The sequence below is a fragment of the Penicillium coprophilum genome (assembly GCF_028826855.1).
Source record: "Penicillium coprophilum strain IBT 35676 chromosome Unknown utg000004l_segment0_segment0, whole genome shotgun sequence".
Classification (NCBI taxonomy): Eukaryota; Fungi; Ascomycota; class Eurotiomycetes; order Eurotiales; family Aspergillaceae; genus Penicillium; species Penicillium coprophilum.
The window spans coordinates 6,403,747-6,420,238 of record NW_026622723.1 but is presented as its reverse complement, the minus strand read 5'-3'; the positions used below and the strand labels follow the sequence as shown (position 1 = coordinate 6,420,238).

Genomic DNA, 16,492 nt, shown 5'->3' with positions numbered 1-16,492 from the left:
GCATTCTCAATTGGTCTCCAGAGACAACCTTTTAGTGGTGACCGTCACCATGGTGAGAATCGCCATGGTGGTGATCATCCTTCATGAAGAAGTGCTCGTATGTGCAGTAGCCAGCGAAAGCAACAGTCGCGATACCGAAGCCAGGGAAGAGACCCTTGAAGCGGTTGAATCTGCTGAAGGGGCCGGTGTATCGCCAGGTCTCACTGTAGAGAATTAGTGCCTACCCCAATTTGCTTAACATCGGTATCACTTGACGTACTTGCGAGCCCATGGATCCCGCTTGGCCCAGACGGAAGATGGGGAGGCCGCGGCCTTGAACTGGGCTAGGTCGAAACCGGTGGGGTTGCGGGCGGGCATTGTGGGAGTTATCCGGTAGCAAATATTATCGAAAGACGGAAATAAAGAGAAACAAGATGTAAAGGGCTGTAGCTTGGTCCCTTAGTCCGCAATCAACCGCAAAGTGACACAGTGAGGAGCCGAAGGTGAGGAAAAGAGGTGTGCTTGGCAATTACCCGCGCTAACCGAATACGGTAGACCAAGTAGCTCTCCCGCCTTCGAGGGACGAAACTGTCACTTCACCCATGCGCATCGTCGAAACAACAAAATGCCACCTCCAGTTGGCAGATATGGGCCATCTGGCTTAAATGCTCCATACAACATACAACAAGCTCATCTCCAATCTCAACACCCCGCACATGCACAATCGGGAAATACGCTACCTCCCCCCTCGCTTGGTCATCCTGGCTTTGCGGGCAATCCGAACACTAACATCAATCCTTTTACACTATCCGGCGGAATCGCCAATGGTATGGCGGTAGGCGGCTTTCCGGGAGCTGGTGCAAGTGATGGCGGTGGCACCGGTCTGGCCAGTCATGCGGCACAGATGGGATTCGCGCGCGGTGCGCAAATGCAACAGCAGCAACTACACCAGAGCCACGACGGTCGGTTAGCACTCGAAGGGAAGGGTGGGGCTGTGAAGTCAAGAATCAGAGATGTGTGGAAGCACAACTTGGCTCATGAGATGGCGGTGCTGAGGCAGTTGGTCGACAAGTACCCTTATATCAGCATGGTACGCGCCAACTACGGATGTCTCCGTGAAAACGGAAATTCTTTTTGAGTAACGCTTACTGACCAGGATCTAGGACACCGAATTTCCTGGTATTGTTGCTCGGCCGATCGGGTCATTTTCGAACAAAGCAGATTACCATTATCAGACCCTCCGATGCAATGTCGATCTTCTAAAGATGATACAACTAGGCATAACTTTATTCAATGACGAAGGAGAAGTTCCTCCAGCCTCAGGCAGTGATGTCAACGGACAAGCATATGGTGTGCCCGCCCCCTGCACATGGCAGTTCAACTTCCGGTTCTCACTTGAAGGAGACATGTACGCCCAGGAGTCAACAGCCATGCTTGCTAAATCTGGAATCGACTTCGCCATGCATGAAAAGAACGGTATAGACCCTTTCGAGTTCGGAGCTCTTTTGATTAGCTCTGGATTGGTGCTTCTAGATGACGTCCACTGGGTTTCTTTCCACTCCGGGTACGACTTTGGCTACTTGATGAAGATTATGCTCTGTTCCCAGCTTCCGGAGAACGAAGAGGAATTCCACAAACTCCTTACCATCTTCTTCCCATCACTCTATGACATCAAGTACCTCATGAAGCACGCTGGTCGCAATCAAGCCGTCAACGGTTCTCCTCTCACCCAAGCCGCAGCACAGATTTTGACCAACCTAGGCCAAAAATCTGGGTTGCAAGACATTGCGGATGAACTTGGCGTCAAGCGTGTTGGGATCGCCCACCAGGCTGGCTCGGACTCCCTAGTGACTGGCGAGATCTACTGGAAGACGCGCCAGCTCATTTTCGGAGGGTCAATTGATGACAGCAAATATTCTGGCCAAATCTGGGGCCTCAACGGACAAATGCCCACAATGGCCTACAACATGGCTCAACAAACGCCGAACCTCAACGGTGCCACCATGTACTCGGGTGGCACCCCTAGCACTCCCAATACTGGGTCTCACGGAGCTGGTGCCCAAACACCCCAACACCAAGGAGCTGGCTACAGCAATGCCCCGACTCCCGGAGCCTATCAAATGGGCCGGGTATGAGGCACAGCCCTGAAGCACCTGGGGCTGATATGAAATGATGTATGTACATAGACACGAGCACATCGTGTGCTTTTCCTTCGATATTCGGCATTGTCTTCACGCATGTGGCTTTGCATGAGCTTCGTTGCCTGTGCCGGGCTCTTGCGTCTGGACGACGGTGTTGGGCAGGAAGGTGCCTGGCGTTTGATATGGTTGGTTTTGAATCCATTTACGAGGCGTTGATAGGCTCTATTATGGCCTTGTGCCTTTCGTTCTTGTGATCTAGGTCGCTTTTTCTTTTCTTTTTCTTCTTGTAGCTAGATCGGACCTGTCTGTGTCCTATGTATAGGAATTCCAGCTTCTGACCGCCAAATTTGGCCCCTGTTTGTAGATTCATAAGCTTCTTTGGGCTTGTTTCGCTGTACTTCGTACCATCTTATGGGATCTACTCGGCATATCTAGGGATACTCTCGGGTGATCAAGTCCATAGCTGCAGACCGCCATTGAGGCCAAGTTCGGATTCCCAATTGAGCATTCTCATGCGACATCTGTAAGTCTACCCCGCGATGTGACAAGTGATATTAATAATGGAGAGATATCAATATCAAGCTGCAGACAAGCATCTTTTTGCCTCTTTGGGATTGGAGATACTGCGCTAACCCCGATCAGGTCCTCAGATCCGTCCTCCGCAAATAGGCTTTATCTAATCGGATGGAGGTATACGATGTAGCTATATGTACATCGGGACATATGAAGATATCTTTGGCTTGTTAAATAGCCCGCTATCCCAGACCTGAGTAAGAGTCAAGTAAACTTATTGCTTCCAACTCTCCAGCAACTCCCCAACTCGGATTGGCGCTTTAACCTCCATCACATTGAAATCATCTCTAGCACAGCATGGTTCTCGACCGACTACAGCAATTGACTCACCAGGTCAGCGCAACTGCACCGGCGCCTCATCCCCTTGATCCTCTCTCCACTGTCGAAATTGATACGGTTGTTGCCATTGTCCGCAAAGAACATGGCTCACTCAACTTTAATGCAGTCACACTCTATGAGCCCCGCAAGGCCCAGATGATGGCCTGGGTTGCGGCCCCAGAGAACGCTCCTCGTCCTGCGCGAGCTGCAGATCTGGTTGCCATTGCTCCTGGTGGCAAGATCTATGATGGTGTGGTTGACCTGGACCAAAAGAAGATCATCAAGTGGCAGCACACACCGAATGTTCAGCCTCTGATTACTATGGAGGATTTGCAAGAGGTTGAACATGTCGTGCGCAAAGATGCCAAGGTCATTGAGCAATGCGGTATCATTGGAATTCCTAAGGAGGATATGCATAAAGTATACTGTGACCGTAAGTGGGCTTCTCTCATCTAACAAAGATTGGCACTGATCAATGAAAACGCTAGCCTGGACAATTGGATACGATGAGCGTTTTGGAACTGGGGTCCGTCTCCAACAGGCCCTCATGTACTACCGACCTCACCCCGACGACTCCCAGTACACTTATCCCTTAGACTTCTGTCCCATCTTCAACTCCGAGACCAAACAAATTATTCACATCGATGTGCCATCTGTGCGAAGACCGGTCAGCAAAGCACTCCCCAACAACTACCACCCGGCCGCAGTTGAGAAAGAAGGTGGATACCGAACGGACATCAAGCCAATTCACATCACCCAGCCAGATGGTGTGTCATTTGAGGTCAAGGGCCGAACAATCGAATGGCAGAACTGGAACATCCACGTCGGCTTCAACTACCGGGAAGGTATTGTCTTGAACAACATCACATTCAACGACAAGGGCAACGTGCGACCTATCTTCTGGCGTCTTTCACTGGCCGAGATGGTTGTGCCATACGGCAACCCAGAGCATCCCCACCAACGCAAGCACGCATTTGACCTGGGTGAGTACGGCGGCGGATACATGACCAACAGCCTGACACTGGGATGCGACTGCAAGGGTGCAATCCACTACATGGACGCAGCATTCGTCAACAGAGCAGGTGCCAGCACAATCATCAAGAACGCTATCTGCATCCACGAAGAAGACGCCGGCATCTTATTCAAGCACACCGATTTCCGCGACGAGTCAATGGTCGTAACCCGCGGCCGAAAGCTCATCATTTCGCAGATCTTCACTGCGGCAAACTATGAGTACTGCGTGTACTGGATATTCCACCAGGACGGCACAGTCCAGCTCGAGATCAAGCTGACCGGCATCCTGAACACCTACGCCATGAACCCAGGCGAGGACACCAAGGGCTGGGGAACTGAGGTGTACCCCGGTGTCAATGCTCACAACCACCAGCACCTGTTCTGTCTGCGTGTGGATCCCAATATCGACGGGCCCAGCAATACTGTCTTCCAGGTAGATGCAGTTCAAGGACCCGGTGAAGTTGGCAGCGCTGAGAACAAGTACGGCAACGCCTTCTACGCCAAGAAGACAAAGTTCTCCACCCCTCTAGAGGCAATGTCCGACTATGACGGATCTACTAGCCGTACCTGGGATATGGCCAATACCAACAAGCTCAACCCATACAGCAAGAAGCCCGTGAGCTACAAGCTAGTCAGCCGTGATGTTCCTCCTCTACTCCCCAAAGCGGGTGGACTAGTCTGGAAGCGAGCAGGATTTGCACGTCATGCCGTGCATGTCACTAAATGTGAGTTATCTCATTTCCGTCTTCTTGTGTTGTGTTCCGTTTCTAACCCAGTTCTCCAGACGACGATGACCAAGTCCACCCAGCTGGCCGGCACGTCCCACAGACGTCTGGCGAGCCCTCAGAGGGCCTACCAGCATGGATTGAAGCAGCCGGTCCCAGCTGCTCTATTGATAACACTGACGTCGTGCTTTGGCACACCTTCGGTCTGACGCACTTCCCTGCGCCGGAAGATTACCCGATTATGCCTGCGGAGCCAATGACACTTCTTCTGCGCCCGCGAAACTTCTTTGATCGCAACCCAGTCCTTGATGTGCCTCCTAGCTTTGCACGTACACCGACTCAGGTGGCTGCTAATGCGGGCGCATGTGCCTGCAAGAAGAGTGACGGGTCTAGCGTGTTGGTTTGATTTGACAAGACTATTAGGCATTGCTCTCGGTTACGGATTTTCTCAGCGTGCACTTCTTGTATATAAGTTACACTTGTTTTGGCGAATGAAACAGATTATCGACTCTTGATCGACTTTATAATTCGCGATCCTTGAATCTAGCAATAGTTGTGGGCAAAGTTATAAAGCTACCTATTCTGTATATGGCGTAGTTGTTAGTCACTAGGTCAGCCTTTTCCTAGCTCCTCGATGATAGTCCATCGTTTTGAACTCCATTCACACCAAAAAGTAAAAAGAAATGAGAAGAAAAGTCGTACGTTGTATTGTCTTTTGATTGGGGAGCATGTAAAACCAAAGGTGTACATATCAGAGTGTAAACCTCGTCAACAACGCATAAACGCCGAGAAACATCCCAGCAGGAAGGGAATCATGTAGTCAGAACCAAATAACCATAAGAGCCTCGACAAAGTGTCTAGCCAACACGCAGAAACAAAAATGGCAGCTGTGCAGAAGAAACAAGACACGAAAGAGCAAATCTACGCCGACAACCCCCGCAACAAAGCCCTATCGACCTCTCCGAGCAACGCAAACAGCTCCTTCCCGCCCTCCGAATCCTTCCCTTCAATATCAAGCGACTTATGCAAGAACTTGCGCGCCTCCTCATAGCGACTCATCTCTGCAAGACACTTGGCAATCCGCCACCAAGCCTTAACATTTCCAACAGGCTTCGAGTCAACACTAGCTTTAGCATCAACCAGCGCCTCGGGCCAAGCCTGCAGAGCCATCTGCGCCTGTGCACGATTCGCATAAAGCCCGGACAATTCCTCGCGCGCAACGCCTACAGGCTCCCATCCCGGCCGGCTGAGGCCCATGTCAATGGCGTAGGAATACAACTTGATCGCCTCCTCATAGTTTGATTTGCGGTGGGCGGCGTTGGCGCTGTCGCGGAGTTTGGAGATCTGTGCGCTGCGCTTGGGGTTTACAGGGAGGGGTGCCGGGGGGATGTTCGGTGGATCGAGGGTGAGTAGGGAGCGGTGTAGTTGATTGAGTTCTTCAAGTTCGGTGTTGAGTGCGGCTGTTTGGGAGGGTGTTTGGCCGGATGAGTGCGTGAGTGAGAGTGTTTGAGTGCTTGGGTCCATGTACAATGGATATTGGTTGTAGAGGTCAATTTCGCTAGCCATGTTTGGGGCTGTGGAGACCGTAGGTCTCAGATTTAGCGTTGTAAGGTCGGCGTTGCTTCTTGAAGTTGTTAGTATATGCGCTGCGGTGTGACGGGGCGGGTGTTTGGAGGTTGGAATGGTAAGGTATGATGGGGGAGTGGGTTGATTCATACAAGATACAGTTTAGAATGTTCTTGCTAAGTGTCCAACAAAGCGCGGTTCACTTTGAGGTCAATATTCGGGATTGGACTGGTCAAACGATGATGATGGCAAGAGGGCAAGCTGTCCATAAACCCACTGATATGGGAAGCGGTGGCAGAATTCTGGTACCTTGTCCTATCTATATCTCTCCTTGACCAAGGTGAGACCTCGGTGATGGCAAGCAGTATATTATGGCTTCGCACTCTTCAAGGACGTCGTTTTCAATTGATTGATGATATTTCCGCCTTCAAGGTATGATATAAACGGCTACTAATGTATTCTACGCTACATACAAAACACCACCAAAACATGTCATTTTACAATGCACACATCTATATTTTGCTAGATTCATTGAAATCCAAACAGGACATACAGTCGTAATCCCAGGTCCAAAAGATCCTGAAGAAACATGGGAAAAACAAGGGCATCAGCCCAGAGTAAACAGCGGTGCGCCCAACACCGCTCAATGGTCAATGTTCAAGACGCAAAAAAAGCAAGACGATTCATCAATCCTCCGGGTATTTCACTGAGCAATTCATCCATCAACACTGACAACAAGTTTTCTCTTAACTCGGCCTTCTTCCGTACCCACTCACCGAAGAGCCACCAAACCCAGTGGGAACAGTGTACTCAGACGGGGTGTAATCGGAAGGATTGTATTGAGTAGATGGCTCCGCGTAGTGTTGGCCATGCGCACCACCGTAGCCGGTGCTGTTGTAATCATGAAGGATAGCTCCGGGCGCAGGAGCGGTGGGGTCGTAGGAGCCTTGCATCGCGGTCCGGCCGTGTGCGTTGCCCAGGTCATCCACCTCGCTCTGGTGCAGGAGGGCATAGTCCTCGTCCTGATCGCCGCGGGACGAGGCGCCCATGCCGCCGCCTCGGCCGGAACGGAAGTTATCCTCGTCGTCTTCGAAGTCGTGGGCTGGGTTCGACGAGAAAGCAGCTTTGCTCTGTGCGGCGAAGGTGGGATCGGAGACCGCATCGGGGAGGGTGCCGGTGCGGCGGAAGTGCATCACGTTGCGGAAGGACATCCAGGCGGTGATGGCGAAGAGGACGCTTTTCTATGTTAGCTTCATTCAAGGAGTTTTGTCTTGGACTTTGAAACAATTTACGTACAAGATGATAACACCGATGATTGTGGTTGCCGTGCTGAGCTTGCACTTAGTAGCGCTTCCGTATGCCCAATTATCGCATCCAGTCTTCTCCTTCTTCTTCTCCTCCTCGGCCCTTCTGGTGGTGGATTTAGTGTCGGTGGACTTCTTGTCATCATCCTTGCTCGCTCCCTTGGACTTTCCTTCGGCGACGTAGGAAGCGAGACAGATCCAGGCACTGAGCCAGAGAATCGAATAGAGGACATCAACACAGGCGAAAGCATAGACATTACCGAAGCGTCGGGCTCGAGGCCACATCGGCACTGCCACTAGGTAGACCAGGCCTGGAATACTCAACCAGCACTGTCATATGATCGCATGTCAGAATAAGAAAGCTCTTTTTTGTATCATCAACCTAGAAATGTCCAACTCACCAGACCCCAGTACCAGCCTGTGCGTCCATCGATTGCGCTGCCTCCTTTGGTCCAGATGCCGATTGTTATGGCCCATGCGAGGAAGATGCTGAATCCTTGTATGAAATGTAAGATGTTTTTCGTTCGTCCGAGGCTTCCGCCTGAAGGCCGCGGCATTTGAAACATGATTTTGTGTGTAGGAGCGCTGCAAGGGTGTTGCGCTTTCTGTATTCAACCAGAGGGATGGGAGAGGTTGGTCTCGAAATGAGGATAGTCTATCGTGAAGTCATACGGGACACCCCAAAAAAATAAGAAATGAGACAAGAACGGAGTCGAGACCTGTAAAATGAGACTGGGGGGATCTTGGCCAGTCTAAGGCTCCGTGGAGAAAAGTGTCGGTTTGTTTTGTTTTGTTTTTGGTCGCAATTTCGCAATTTCAAACCCTTGCAATTATTAAGATCACAACGGTCTCTCTAGAGAGATGTAAGACGAATCGTTCAATGTTCAATAGGATTTGTGTATCTGCCTTAAACCTCTTGTTTCGGGGCATACGTATGTCCTCCACATCCGCTGCCCAGGCGACAGCCCGTTACTATTTCGGGAACTCCGCCACACATTTGCTTGGCGTATGCCTGTCACTTTACATCATAGTCTCATTTCTCGTATACTCATGTTAACATACATAGTCAAAGGGAAGTTAATCCCGCTTCTCGCGTTTGTTTCATCAACACCCAGATCTCTCGCAAGGGTTGATAGACATGTACTTGCCACCACCAAGGAAGCGGATCAAGACAAGAAAAGAGAGGATTTTTCCAAAACAACAGCCTCACTAGTTCTGCCTCTGCAACTTCAAGAGCTATCAGTGCAAAGTGAAACAAAGAAAACTGCAAGAAAGCAGCGGGAAGAATAGCAGGTTGGGCAAATGGGGGCGTTTTACGGGTTGATGATAGTGTCACTGCGATCTTGGCTGTTTCGACTTGATTGAAAGTGAACACAGATAGATAGCCTGCAATGGGGGAAGGTCCATTATACAGCATATTGTCGAAAGCTCTAGCACCAGGTGTACACCCAGCGATGTAGACAGTGTGTCGGACAGAATGCGCGTCGAATTCTTCATCAACCGAGAGTCTGACCGAGAGATGGCCGGTCAAGCGAGCACCACCTTTGGCTGCTAATGTCTGCATGAGCCTATGAACCGAAGCGGCCAGAGCTTCATCTAGACGCGAAGTACCCCACATAGAGGAGCCAGAATCCGAAAGCCGAACGTTAATGGCTTGGACGTGACCACGCACAACGAGTAGATCAGCGAATAGCTCTCCAAGACGAGATTGTTGCTGTAAAATCCAAGGCCGGTCCTCAGAAATCTGGATCTCGCTGATCTTCGTGTATGTCTTGCTCGGTGTACGCCTTGGCAAGAGCAAAGCCTTTTCATTCGCAGATGGGGTCGCTCGAGAGATCTGGTAGGTCTTGGCGGGCGATCGGTTCAAGATCTTGTGCACAGAGTCGCGGGATTGGACCCTATGATACTCAAGCACAGGAAGACCTCTCTCTGTCACATACTGTCTGAAAGAATCAGGGTGGGCGAAGCAAGCTGCCAACTCAGTGTCGAAAGTGATGCACTTGCAGTTAGTGCGACTCTCAACAACCTGCCGGGCCGTGGCATCTTCAATGCAGGATGCCTTGGGTGAGCATGGAATCCACAGGTCGACCTTCTCACGGTGGATAACGTCGAGCAGCCGGGAAAGATAGTGATCCTTGGGAATCCGGTAGAATGCCACTAGGGCCTTTGACATGCTCCCACCGGAGCGCACGGGCAGATCCAGGTCTGTAACATCGGCCCCAACCACGTGGTGGCCTTCTTGAGCCCATGACCTTGCCAGAGTCAGGCCATGCACTGTACCTACGCCCGTAATGAGGACTGTTTTAGGGTAAAACGGCACGTTCCGTTGTGTCGCTCGGCGCCGATGGACCGTTGGCTGGAGATAGGATAAAAAGCCCGCGACCACAAGAATGGTGTTATCGACAAACAACAGCGAGAATGAAAGGCATATTCGAACGAGATGCCAGAATACTTGTGACGAAGTCCCCGATGAGACTGACGCTTTGGCGGATTTGACCGACATGCTGAGTCTGTGTCTGACCGCAATGAGCCCCGCAATGAGCGGATTGATATGTCTGCTCATATGACTGTAGTTAATGATGAGCCTCGCAAGGAGTACAGGCTAGAAGATAGGACATTTTTACAAGGAGTGAAAATGTGAGTTGGGGTGGCTGGATGTCATGGAGGGGGGGCTTGGCCTGCAGATCTAGTTCGGTGTGACAATGCACCTCTATTCTGGAAAGATCAAGATGACAAGATCTCTGAGAAAATCACTCCGTACTGCAGCGCTAATTTATTCTGGATCTCATCAGTGGAAATTCCCGGCAATTCACACATGGGATCAGGTTTCCGAGGTGTACTCTCGGCAATGATTACCTGAAGGAATTGGAATGTTGATAACGCCATCTACTGATGAATGATGAGTGGTTAGTCGGACTCGGATTTACTGTCTTTATCCGAAGTATTCCCAAGCTTTATTATCCCCGAGACCATATATAATTTCGCATGTTCGCATGTCCATATGGAATTGGATCATTTATCCGGCTCCCTTGCTCTGAATATACGTCATGTCTGCACCATCTTCGGTGGGAATTACATTCTGACCCTTTGATTATGAGAAGTGACCCTAACCTTTACTATAGAACGACGCTGGCAAGGAGCTGAAGCTCCTACATTACATCTATGGGCAGCCAAACCTCGATGAAATTCGTGGACATCCCCAAAAAGTGATCGATCTGATTCATGAATTTGAGAAAGGCTACCGTTTGATAAATGTCGGCCCTGAAAAGGGTGAAATCATCACCCAACTCATTGATGAACTCAAGCCAAAGACCATGATCGAGCTCGGCTGCTACGTGGGCTACTCGGCGATCCTATTCGGCGACGCAGTCCGTCGAAACGGCGGTGAACGCTACTTAAGTCTAGAGTTGAATCCAGAGTTTGCTGCAGTTGCCAATATGCTCGTTGAGCTAGCTGGATTGCGCGACTTTGTACACATCATCGTCGGTCGAAGCGATGAGTCGCTACACAAATTAATCACCACGGGCGAGGTGAAAAAAGTGGAACTACTCTTCATCGATCATTACAAACCAGCGTACACCACTGATGTCAAGCTGTGCGAACAGCTCGGGGCTATTGTCCCTGGCTCAGTACTGGCCGCCGACAACGTCCTTTACCCTGGCAACCCGCCATATCTGGCATATGTTCGTAGCACCGTGGAGCAGAAGATTGAAGCTGCTCAGGCTGGACCGTCGAAGGCGTATGACACTACCGGGATGGCTGAAAGAACAGTGCAGTCCTTTGTGGGTAAAGATGATGTGCCCACTTTCAATTTTATCGGAAATCCGAACTTGGTGTACCAGAGCCAGCTATGCCAGCCTGAAGGATTGCGGGTAAGTTAAATTATGTCCCGCGAATGAGATCTTCGCTAACAATTGGCAGGATGCCATCGAGGTTACGAGGTGCGTGGGGGTGCAGGAGGCATAGATGGCGAATGGCCAAACCAAGTGGGGCTGTAGGCCGACGTAACCCGAGACAAGAAAGAAGAATCACATACAGTGCTCATACATGATTATCAATCAGGCATAGAACATAGAACATAAAGTACTCCGTGTTGTAGAGTCGAAGGTTGCCACTTCGGGAACCCGACTCGGCTTTTGGACCCACCCGAACGTTGCCGTCGCCAGGACCTTCCCATATTCGCTCCCCCGCTAAATGGTTTCCGGAACCATATAAAAACAGTCCCTCCCACCGTCGATTTCTTCCATAAATCTCAAATCTCTCATCATGGCTAGCAAGACTTACAATGTTGGCGTTGTTGGCTACGGCTTCAGTGCGAAGATCTTCCACATTCCCTTCGTGAAGGAAGTGCCCGAGCTCAAGCTCTACGCAATTGTTCAGCGTACTCCAAAGCAGGATGATGATGCCGAGAAGGACCATCCTGGCGTGAAGTCTTTCCGTACCGCCGAGGAGATGGTGAAGGACCCCGCGGTCGATGTGGTGATCATTACTACTGCACCCGATTCTCACTTCGAGCTATCCAAGCTTGCGCTGGAGGCTGGCAAGCACGGTAAGTGTCTATAAGTCCCAAATATCGTTTTATGTAGATAAACTAATGTGGAACATATCAGTTGTCTGCGAGAAGCCCTTTACCCCCACTACTCAGGAAGCTGATGACCTAATCGCCATTTCGGAGAAGAACAACAAACAGCTTGCCGTGTTCCAGAGTATGTCTTCTCACCCCCCTTATCAAAACGGCTACTTATGCATGATTTAGATCGCCGTTGGGATGCCGACTTCGTGACTCTTTCTAAGCTCGTCAAGAACGGCTCACTCGGCCGCATCTCCGAGTATGAAACTCACTTCGACCGCCACCGTCCCGAGGTGCCGGCCGCCGACTCTCACAAGTGGAAGAACAAGGTCATTCCCGGTGGCTCTGCGATCTATGACCTTGGAACCCACCTTCTAGATCAGGCCGTGCACCTTCTCGGGCTACCCAAGCGGGTGACCGGTTTTATTGGCTCCGCCCGCGGTGTCACCTCGTTTTCATATGAAGACTCGTTCACCGTTCTCCTGCACTATGCCGATGGTTCTATGGTCACCGCCAAGGCGACCGTTGTCAGCCCCGAGGACGAACAGCTGCGCTTCTGGGTGCGCGGTGACAAGGGCAGCTTTAAGAAGGTAAGAGAATCTACTTACACAATCCTTGCGATATTAAGAAAAACGGAAACTGATCAAATTTATAGTACCACCTGGATATTCAAGAAGATCAGCTTAAGGCTGGCATCATGCCCCAGGATAAGGGCTACGGTCGTGAGCCCAGCGAGCGTTACGGAACTCTGACTACTTTCCAGAACGGAAAGCCCGTCAAGGAGGTTGTTCCTACCGTGGAGCCCCCCACCTACACCGAGTACTACCGCAAGCTTGTCCGTGCTCTCAATGGCGAGGGTGAGCTGCCTGCTAGTGGTGTGGAGGCTCGTGAGGTCATTCGTTTGATTGAGCTGGCTCGTGAGAGTTCCCGCACTGGACGTACTTTGGACGTCTAAGACTGGGTATGTAAATGCAATAATGATTATGATATACTAGATAAAGGCCATAGATATTGTAGCCTTGAATGAAATGTTTGCTCCTAGGTATGTTCAGATAAATATAGTAAATACCTTTGCAGTTGGCAAGTATACAAGGGAAACAATCGGCGTTATTACACCAAAACGATTGACAAATTATCTTCTTTCTACTAAATTAGAATAGATACGTGGAGTTAGTTTCCATATTGCTGCCTAACAAGGTGCCCCAAATCGTCGCCGCTTTTGTGAGGCCCTGGGGGCTCGTTAGGTAGATGTCAGCATGGGCGGTTCAGATCAGTCACGCGTCTATCAAGATTCAAGCCCAACGCATATGGGTGTTGGTTCCATCTGGCAAGAATCCTTGAGCACAAAGGGAAGGAAGAAGAATGCTATTATTACAAATATATACTAAGCACTTGACAGGCTAGCTAGTATCTGAATATGCTAGTTGGGTGCTCCACTTGCCACTGCTCCGACTAGGGCACCTCCCGGCGATTTGCTCGGGTCATCAGGAGTTCTGCTTGGATTTTGAGCAGTCTGGGATATGCTAGTTGGATGCTCCAATCGCCATTGTTCCAATTGGAACGTCTCCCGGCGCTTTGCTCGTCGGACCATGCAACAACACCAAATGCCGCATGCAATGACCGCGACGCCGATTAGGGGAAGGCCAATCATGTAAAAGTTTAGCAACTTCGTAAGTGATTTGTCAGTCTGATGCTTCGTTGGTTCTGGAGTAGGGGTAATGAGAGCCTGTCCTGGCACCCAGGTCGAAAAGTACTCCCCCGAATCAAGCGACGGTGGAGTTGGAGACATGCTCGCAGTATCCGAGGCCGCCCATGATATTTCCCATGCTGCGTGGGCCATATATCCTTCTGAAAAGACTTTTGTTGTCTTGGTTCCAGTTGACCATACTGTTACCGTGGTTGAGGTCCAGCCGGCGTCGATGTATCGATAACAGGGCGCTGTCAAGCTAGTTATAGGGGAAGACTGATATCTTTCCCATAGTCGATAGTCGCTAGAATGAGTAGATAGGCTTAGTGATCTGTTTTTAAAATGACGACTGATGTTTATGTACAAACCTAGCACAGCAATACGCTGTGGAGTAAGGTGCAAGGGTTCCATTTCCAAAGTCAGTGGATGTGCGCATCATTTCATAGTATGTCCAATAGCTAGTACATACGGCTGGACTGAAGTGGAATTGGCTCGCCGGATCCTGGTTATCCCAGCCGTTGGGCTGGCAAGCAGAAAAGTGACGATTGGCAACATCAGAGATCAAGAAAGCGGCAGAGGAAATCGTGGACGGCCCATTGCTTGCTGACTCAAAGATAGGTATAGTAACCAGGTCATAAAGAGACTCGCAGCGGCCTGTTTGCACAAAAGGAGTTGTCAGTGCCTTGTCGGCGATTCGTGTGACTGTTGACGGTGCTAAGAAAGTGGAAGACATGAGATGGTAATTTCACTCGGGTAGGTAATCTTTGTATCTGATATCTTTGTATCTAATACATAAAAAAAGACTTGGTGGATACATTCATGAAGTTGATATTGATTTATGTGGATCTTGGGAGGACATGAGTGCATATAAAAGTTATCAAGATTGCGGGGGGATTCCATTGCAAGGCAAAGACACACGAGGAGATTATAGGCGAGCCTAAATTAGGACTTGTCTAAAAGAAAAGGGGTCCAGGGGCCAAAGCCCAACGCTAGCATGTAGCTTAGACTAAGCGCAGTGCATGTGCCTATATGAATATATAGAGAACTACCCCGTACCCTTGCAATAGGTTACAATGCCCAGCTTTAGTATATATCAAGGGTCAACGGCGGACATTATACTAGCTAATGACTGGCTGAGTTTTATGTCAAATTCTTGGCCACTAGACACTAGAAGAAATTTGATCCTGCTCAAATGGACTCCGTGACAATTGTAGACAATTGCCACATAATCGAGCTTGTTAATTTCTGGGTGAAAGGCCATGAAATTATCTTTTCCAAGACTGGAAGGGAGTTTGGAAACTTCTACTGCTAGCTATAATCCCCGTTAAAATAACTTCTGTCCTGTTGACGGTGTGAGTGAGCGATTTGAATCTGCCTCGGTTCATCGAGACCCTACTTTTCATTCTCAAAACGAAACCAAATTCTTTGTGGCAAGGATTTTATCAAAGTTACAATAAGTCTAAGCCCAGCTGCCTACATCCCAACTAACCGATTCATGCGGTCTGATGCTAGCACTCGTGCCAGTTACCCAGACAATCACGTACTTCTATCAAAGCCACGCTTTTCCTTCTAGCGAGGATATTGATAGGTTGGAGCCGCATGATGCCAAATGACCCCTGCATTGTAGTAAATAAGCGAAATGAAACCAAGGCTCTCATTGGAGCGCGCCGGACAATGAGTGGCATCCCACCACACGATTGAGAGTAGAAGGCGGGCCTCCGGATCCTACTCACCAAGCTACTGGAAATTGGAGACTGGGTATGTGGAAGAGCCTGGAGCGTGGAGGAGAAGGGGACAGGGGATATGGTCACATAAACAGACCGATACCCTCGACTTACGATCTTCCTCCTGAATACGGCCAATCTACCGGACGATGTTCGACATTATGACAAAGATGCGGGTATCTATGATCAGAACGTGATGAATCTCAATGACAATTGGTCTAACTTAGCCAACACCGAGAAAATGGCGAACGACCAAATCAAAGACTGGCAAGCTCTCCCCCGAAGGGCAGAGGACACACGACAACAGTTCTTTATCAGCCAGTGAATGGTCACTGTCGATATACTAACCACGAAAAAAATACGGTGTGCAGAACCTCGCTATCAAGTCCACAGATCCGACACTATATTGGGCAGGTATCAATGGAATGAGCCTGGAACACTGGCCGAACGTCATTCAGGTCGACTACGTCGGGATTATAGTCGAAAATGAATTCGACCGGGACTCACTAGGCACCGAATTATAAACTCTATGCATCGGATTGAATCTGTATATAATTGGTGAAATCTGTGCCGTCGGTAAATATCGATCCCCTTTGCTTCCATCGACCAAACCATCCACCGCCCGCATGAGCCTTCTTTCAGCAAACCCCTGGGATGGGATTATCTTCGCCAATGGCATCAAGCTCGATAACCCTCCGCCCACTTTGCACCCAGGCCGTGTGGAGATTTTCTGTAACGGAACCATTTTCAGCAATGGCTCCGTTCTGAGTACCGATGTCCCAAATCCAGACTACAGGTCAACATCTTTCTAGTTGAACATGTTCCAGAGAACCGCTTTGGATTTTTGTCACTCTTTATGCACCCTCTGATTATCGTATGACACTCTTTGTA

At 49.8% G+C, this 16,492-nt stretch overlaps 8 protein-coding genes across 8 annotated transcripts; 4 read left to right on the top strand and 4 right to left on the bottom strand.

Annotated features, from left to right (window-relative positions):
- Positions 1-31: 31 nt before the first annotated feature.
- N7500_006861 (NADH dehydrogenase [ubiquinone] 1 beta subcomplex subunit 3) lies at positions 32-357 on the bottom strand (the record flags this gene model as incomplete). Its single annotated transcript, XM_056678005.1, has 2 exons — positions 32-203; positions 260-357. The coding sequence occupies 2 exons, from the start codon at positions 355-357 to the stop codon at positions 32-34; spliced, it is 270 nt and encodes an 89-aa protein (XP_056533005.1).
- A 247-nt stretch (positions 358-604) lies between these two features.
- Positions 605-2,114, top strand: N7500_006860 (CCR4-NOT core DEDD family RNase subunit POP2; the record flags this gene model as incomplete). The annotated part of the gene is made up of 2 exons (XM_056678004.1): positions 605-1,069; positions 1,143-2,114. 2 exons carry the CDS (start codon positions 605-607, stop codon positions 2,112-2,114), a joined length of 1,437 nt encoding a protein of 478 aa, XP_056533004.1.
- Positions 2,115-2,990: 876 nt separating this feature from the next.
- On the top strand, positions 2,991-5,156 carry N7500_006859 (peroxisomal copper amine oxidase; the record flags this gene model as incomplete). Its single annotated transcript, XM_056678003.1, has 3 exons — positions 2,991-3,444; positions 3,500-4,750; positions 4,810-5,156. The coding sequence occupies 3 exons, from the start codon at positions 2,991-2,993 to the stop codon at positions 5,154-5,156; spliced, it is 2,052 nt and encodes a 683-aa protein (XP_056533003.1).
- Positions 5,157-5,671: 515 nt separating this feature from the next.
- Positions 5,672-8,186, bottom strand: N7500_006858 (Tetratricopeptide TPR2; the record flags this gene model as incomplete). The annotated part of the gene is made up of 4 exons (XM_056678002.1): positions 5,672-6,374; positions 7,085-7,552; positions 7,613-7,950; positions 8,022-8,186. The coding sequence occupies 4 exons, from the start codon at positions 8,184-8,186 to the stop codon at positions 5,672-5,674; spliced, it is 1,674 nt and encodes a 557-aa protein (XP_056533002.1).
- Positions 8,187-8,686: 500 nt separating this feature from the next.
- Positions 8,687-10,123, bottom strand: N7500_006857 (uncharacterized protein; the record flags this gene model as incomplete). The annotated part of the gene is made up of 1 exon (XM_056678001.1): positions 8,687-10,123. One exon carries the CDS (start codon positions 10,121-10,123, stop codon positions 8,687-8,689), a length of 1,437 nt encoding a protein of 478 aa, XP_056533001.1.
- A 544-nt stretch (positions 10,124-10,667) lies between these two features.
- N7500_006856 (O-methyltransferase) lies at positions 10,668-11,586 on the top strand (the record flags this gene model as incomplete). The annotated part of the gene is made up of 3 exons (XM_056678000.1): positions 10,668-10,685; positions 10,743-11,492; positions 11,542-11,586. The coding sequence occupies 3 exons, from the start codon at positions 10,668-10,670 to the stop codon at positions 11,584-11,586; spliced, it is 813 nt and encodes a 270-aa protein (XP_056533000.1).
- A 300-nt stretch (positions 11,587-11,886) lies between these two features.
- On the top strand, positions 11,887-13,145 carry N7500_006855 (putative NAD binding Rossmann fold oxidoreductase; the record flags this gene model as incomplete). The annotated part of the gene is made up of 4 exons (XM_056677999.1): positions 11,887-12,169; positions 12,231-12,326; positions 12,377-12,780; positions 12,846-13,145. 4 exons carry the CDS (start codon positions 11,887-11,889, stop codon positions 13,143-13,145), a joined length of 1,083 nt encoding a protein of 360 aa, XP_056532999.1.
- Positions 13,146-13,610: 465 nt separating this feature from the next.
- N7500_006854 (uncharacterized protein) lies at positions 13,611-14,610 on the bottom strand (the record flags this gene model as incomplete). Its single annotated transcript, XM_056677998.1, has 2 exons — positions 13,611-14,136; positions 14,246-14,610. 2 exons carry the CDS (start codon positions 14,608-14,610, stop codon positions 13,611-13,613), a joined length of 891 nt encoding a protein of 296 aa, XP_056532998.1.
- Positions 14,611-16,492: the final 1,882 nt, after the last annotated feature.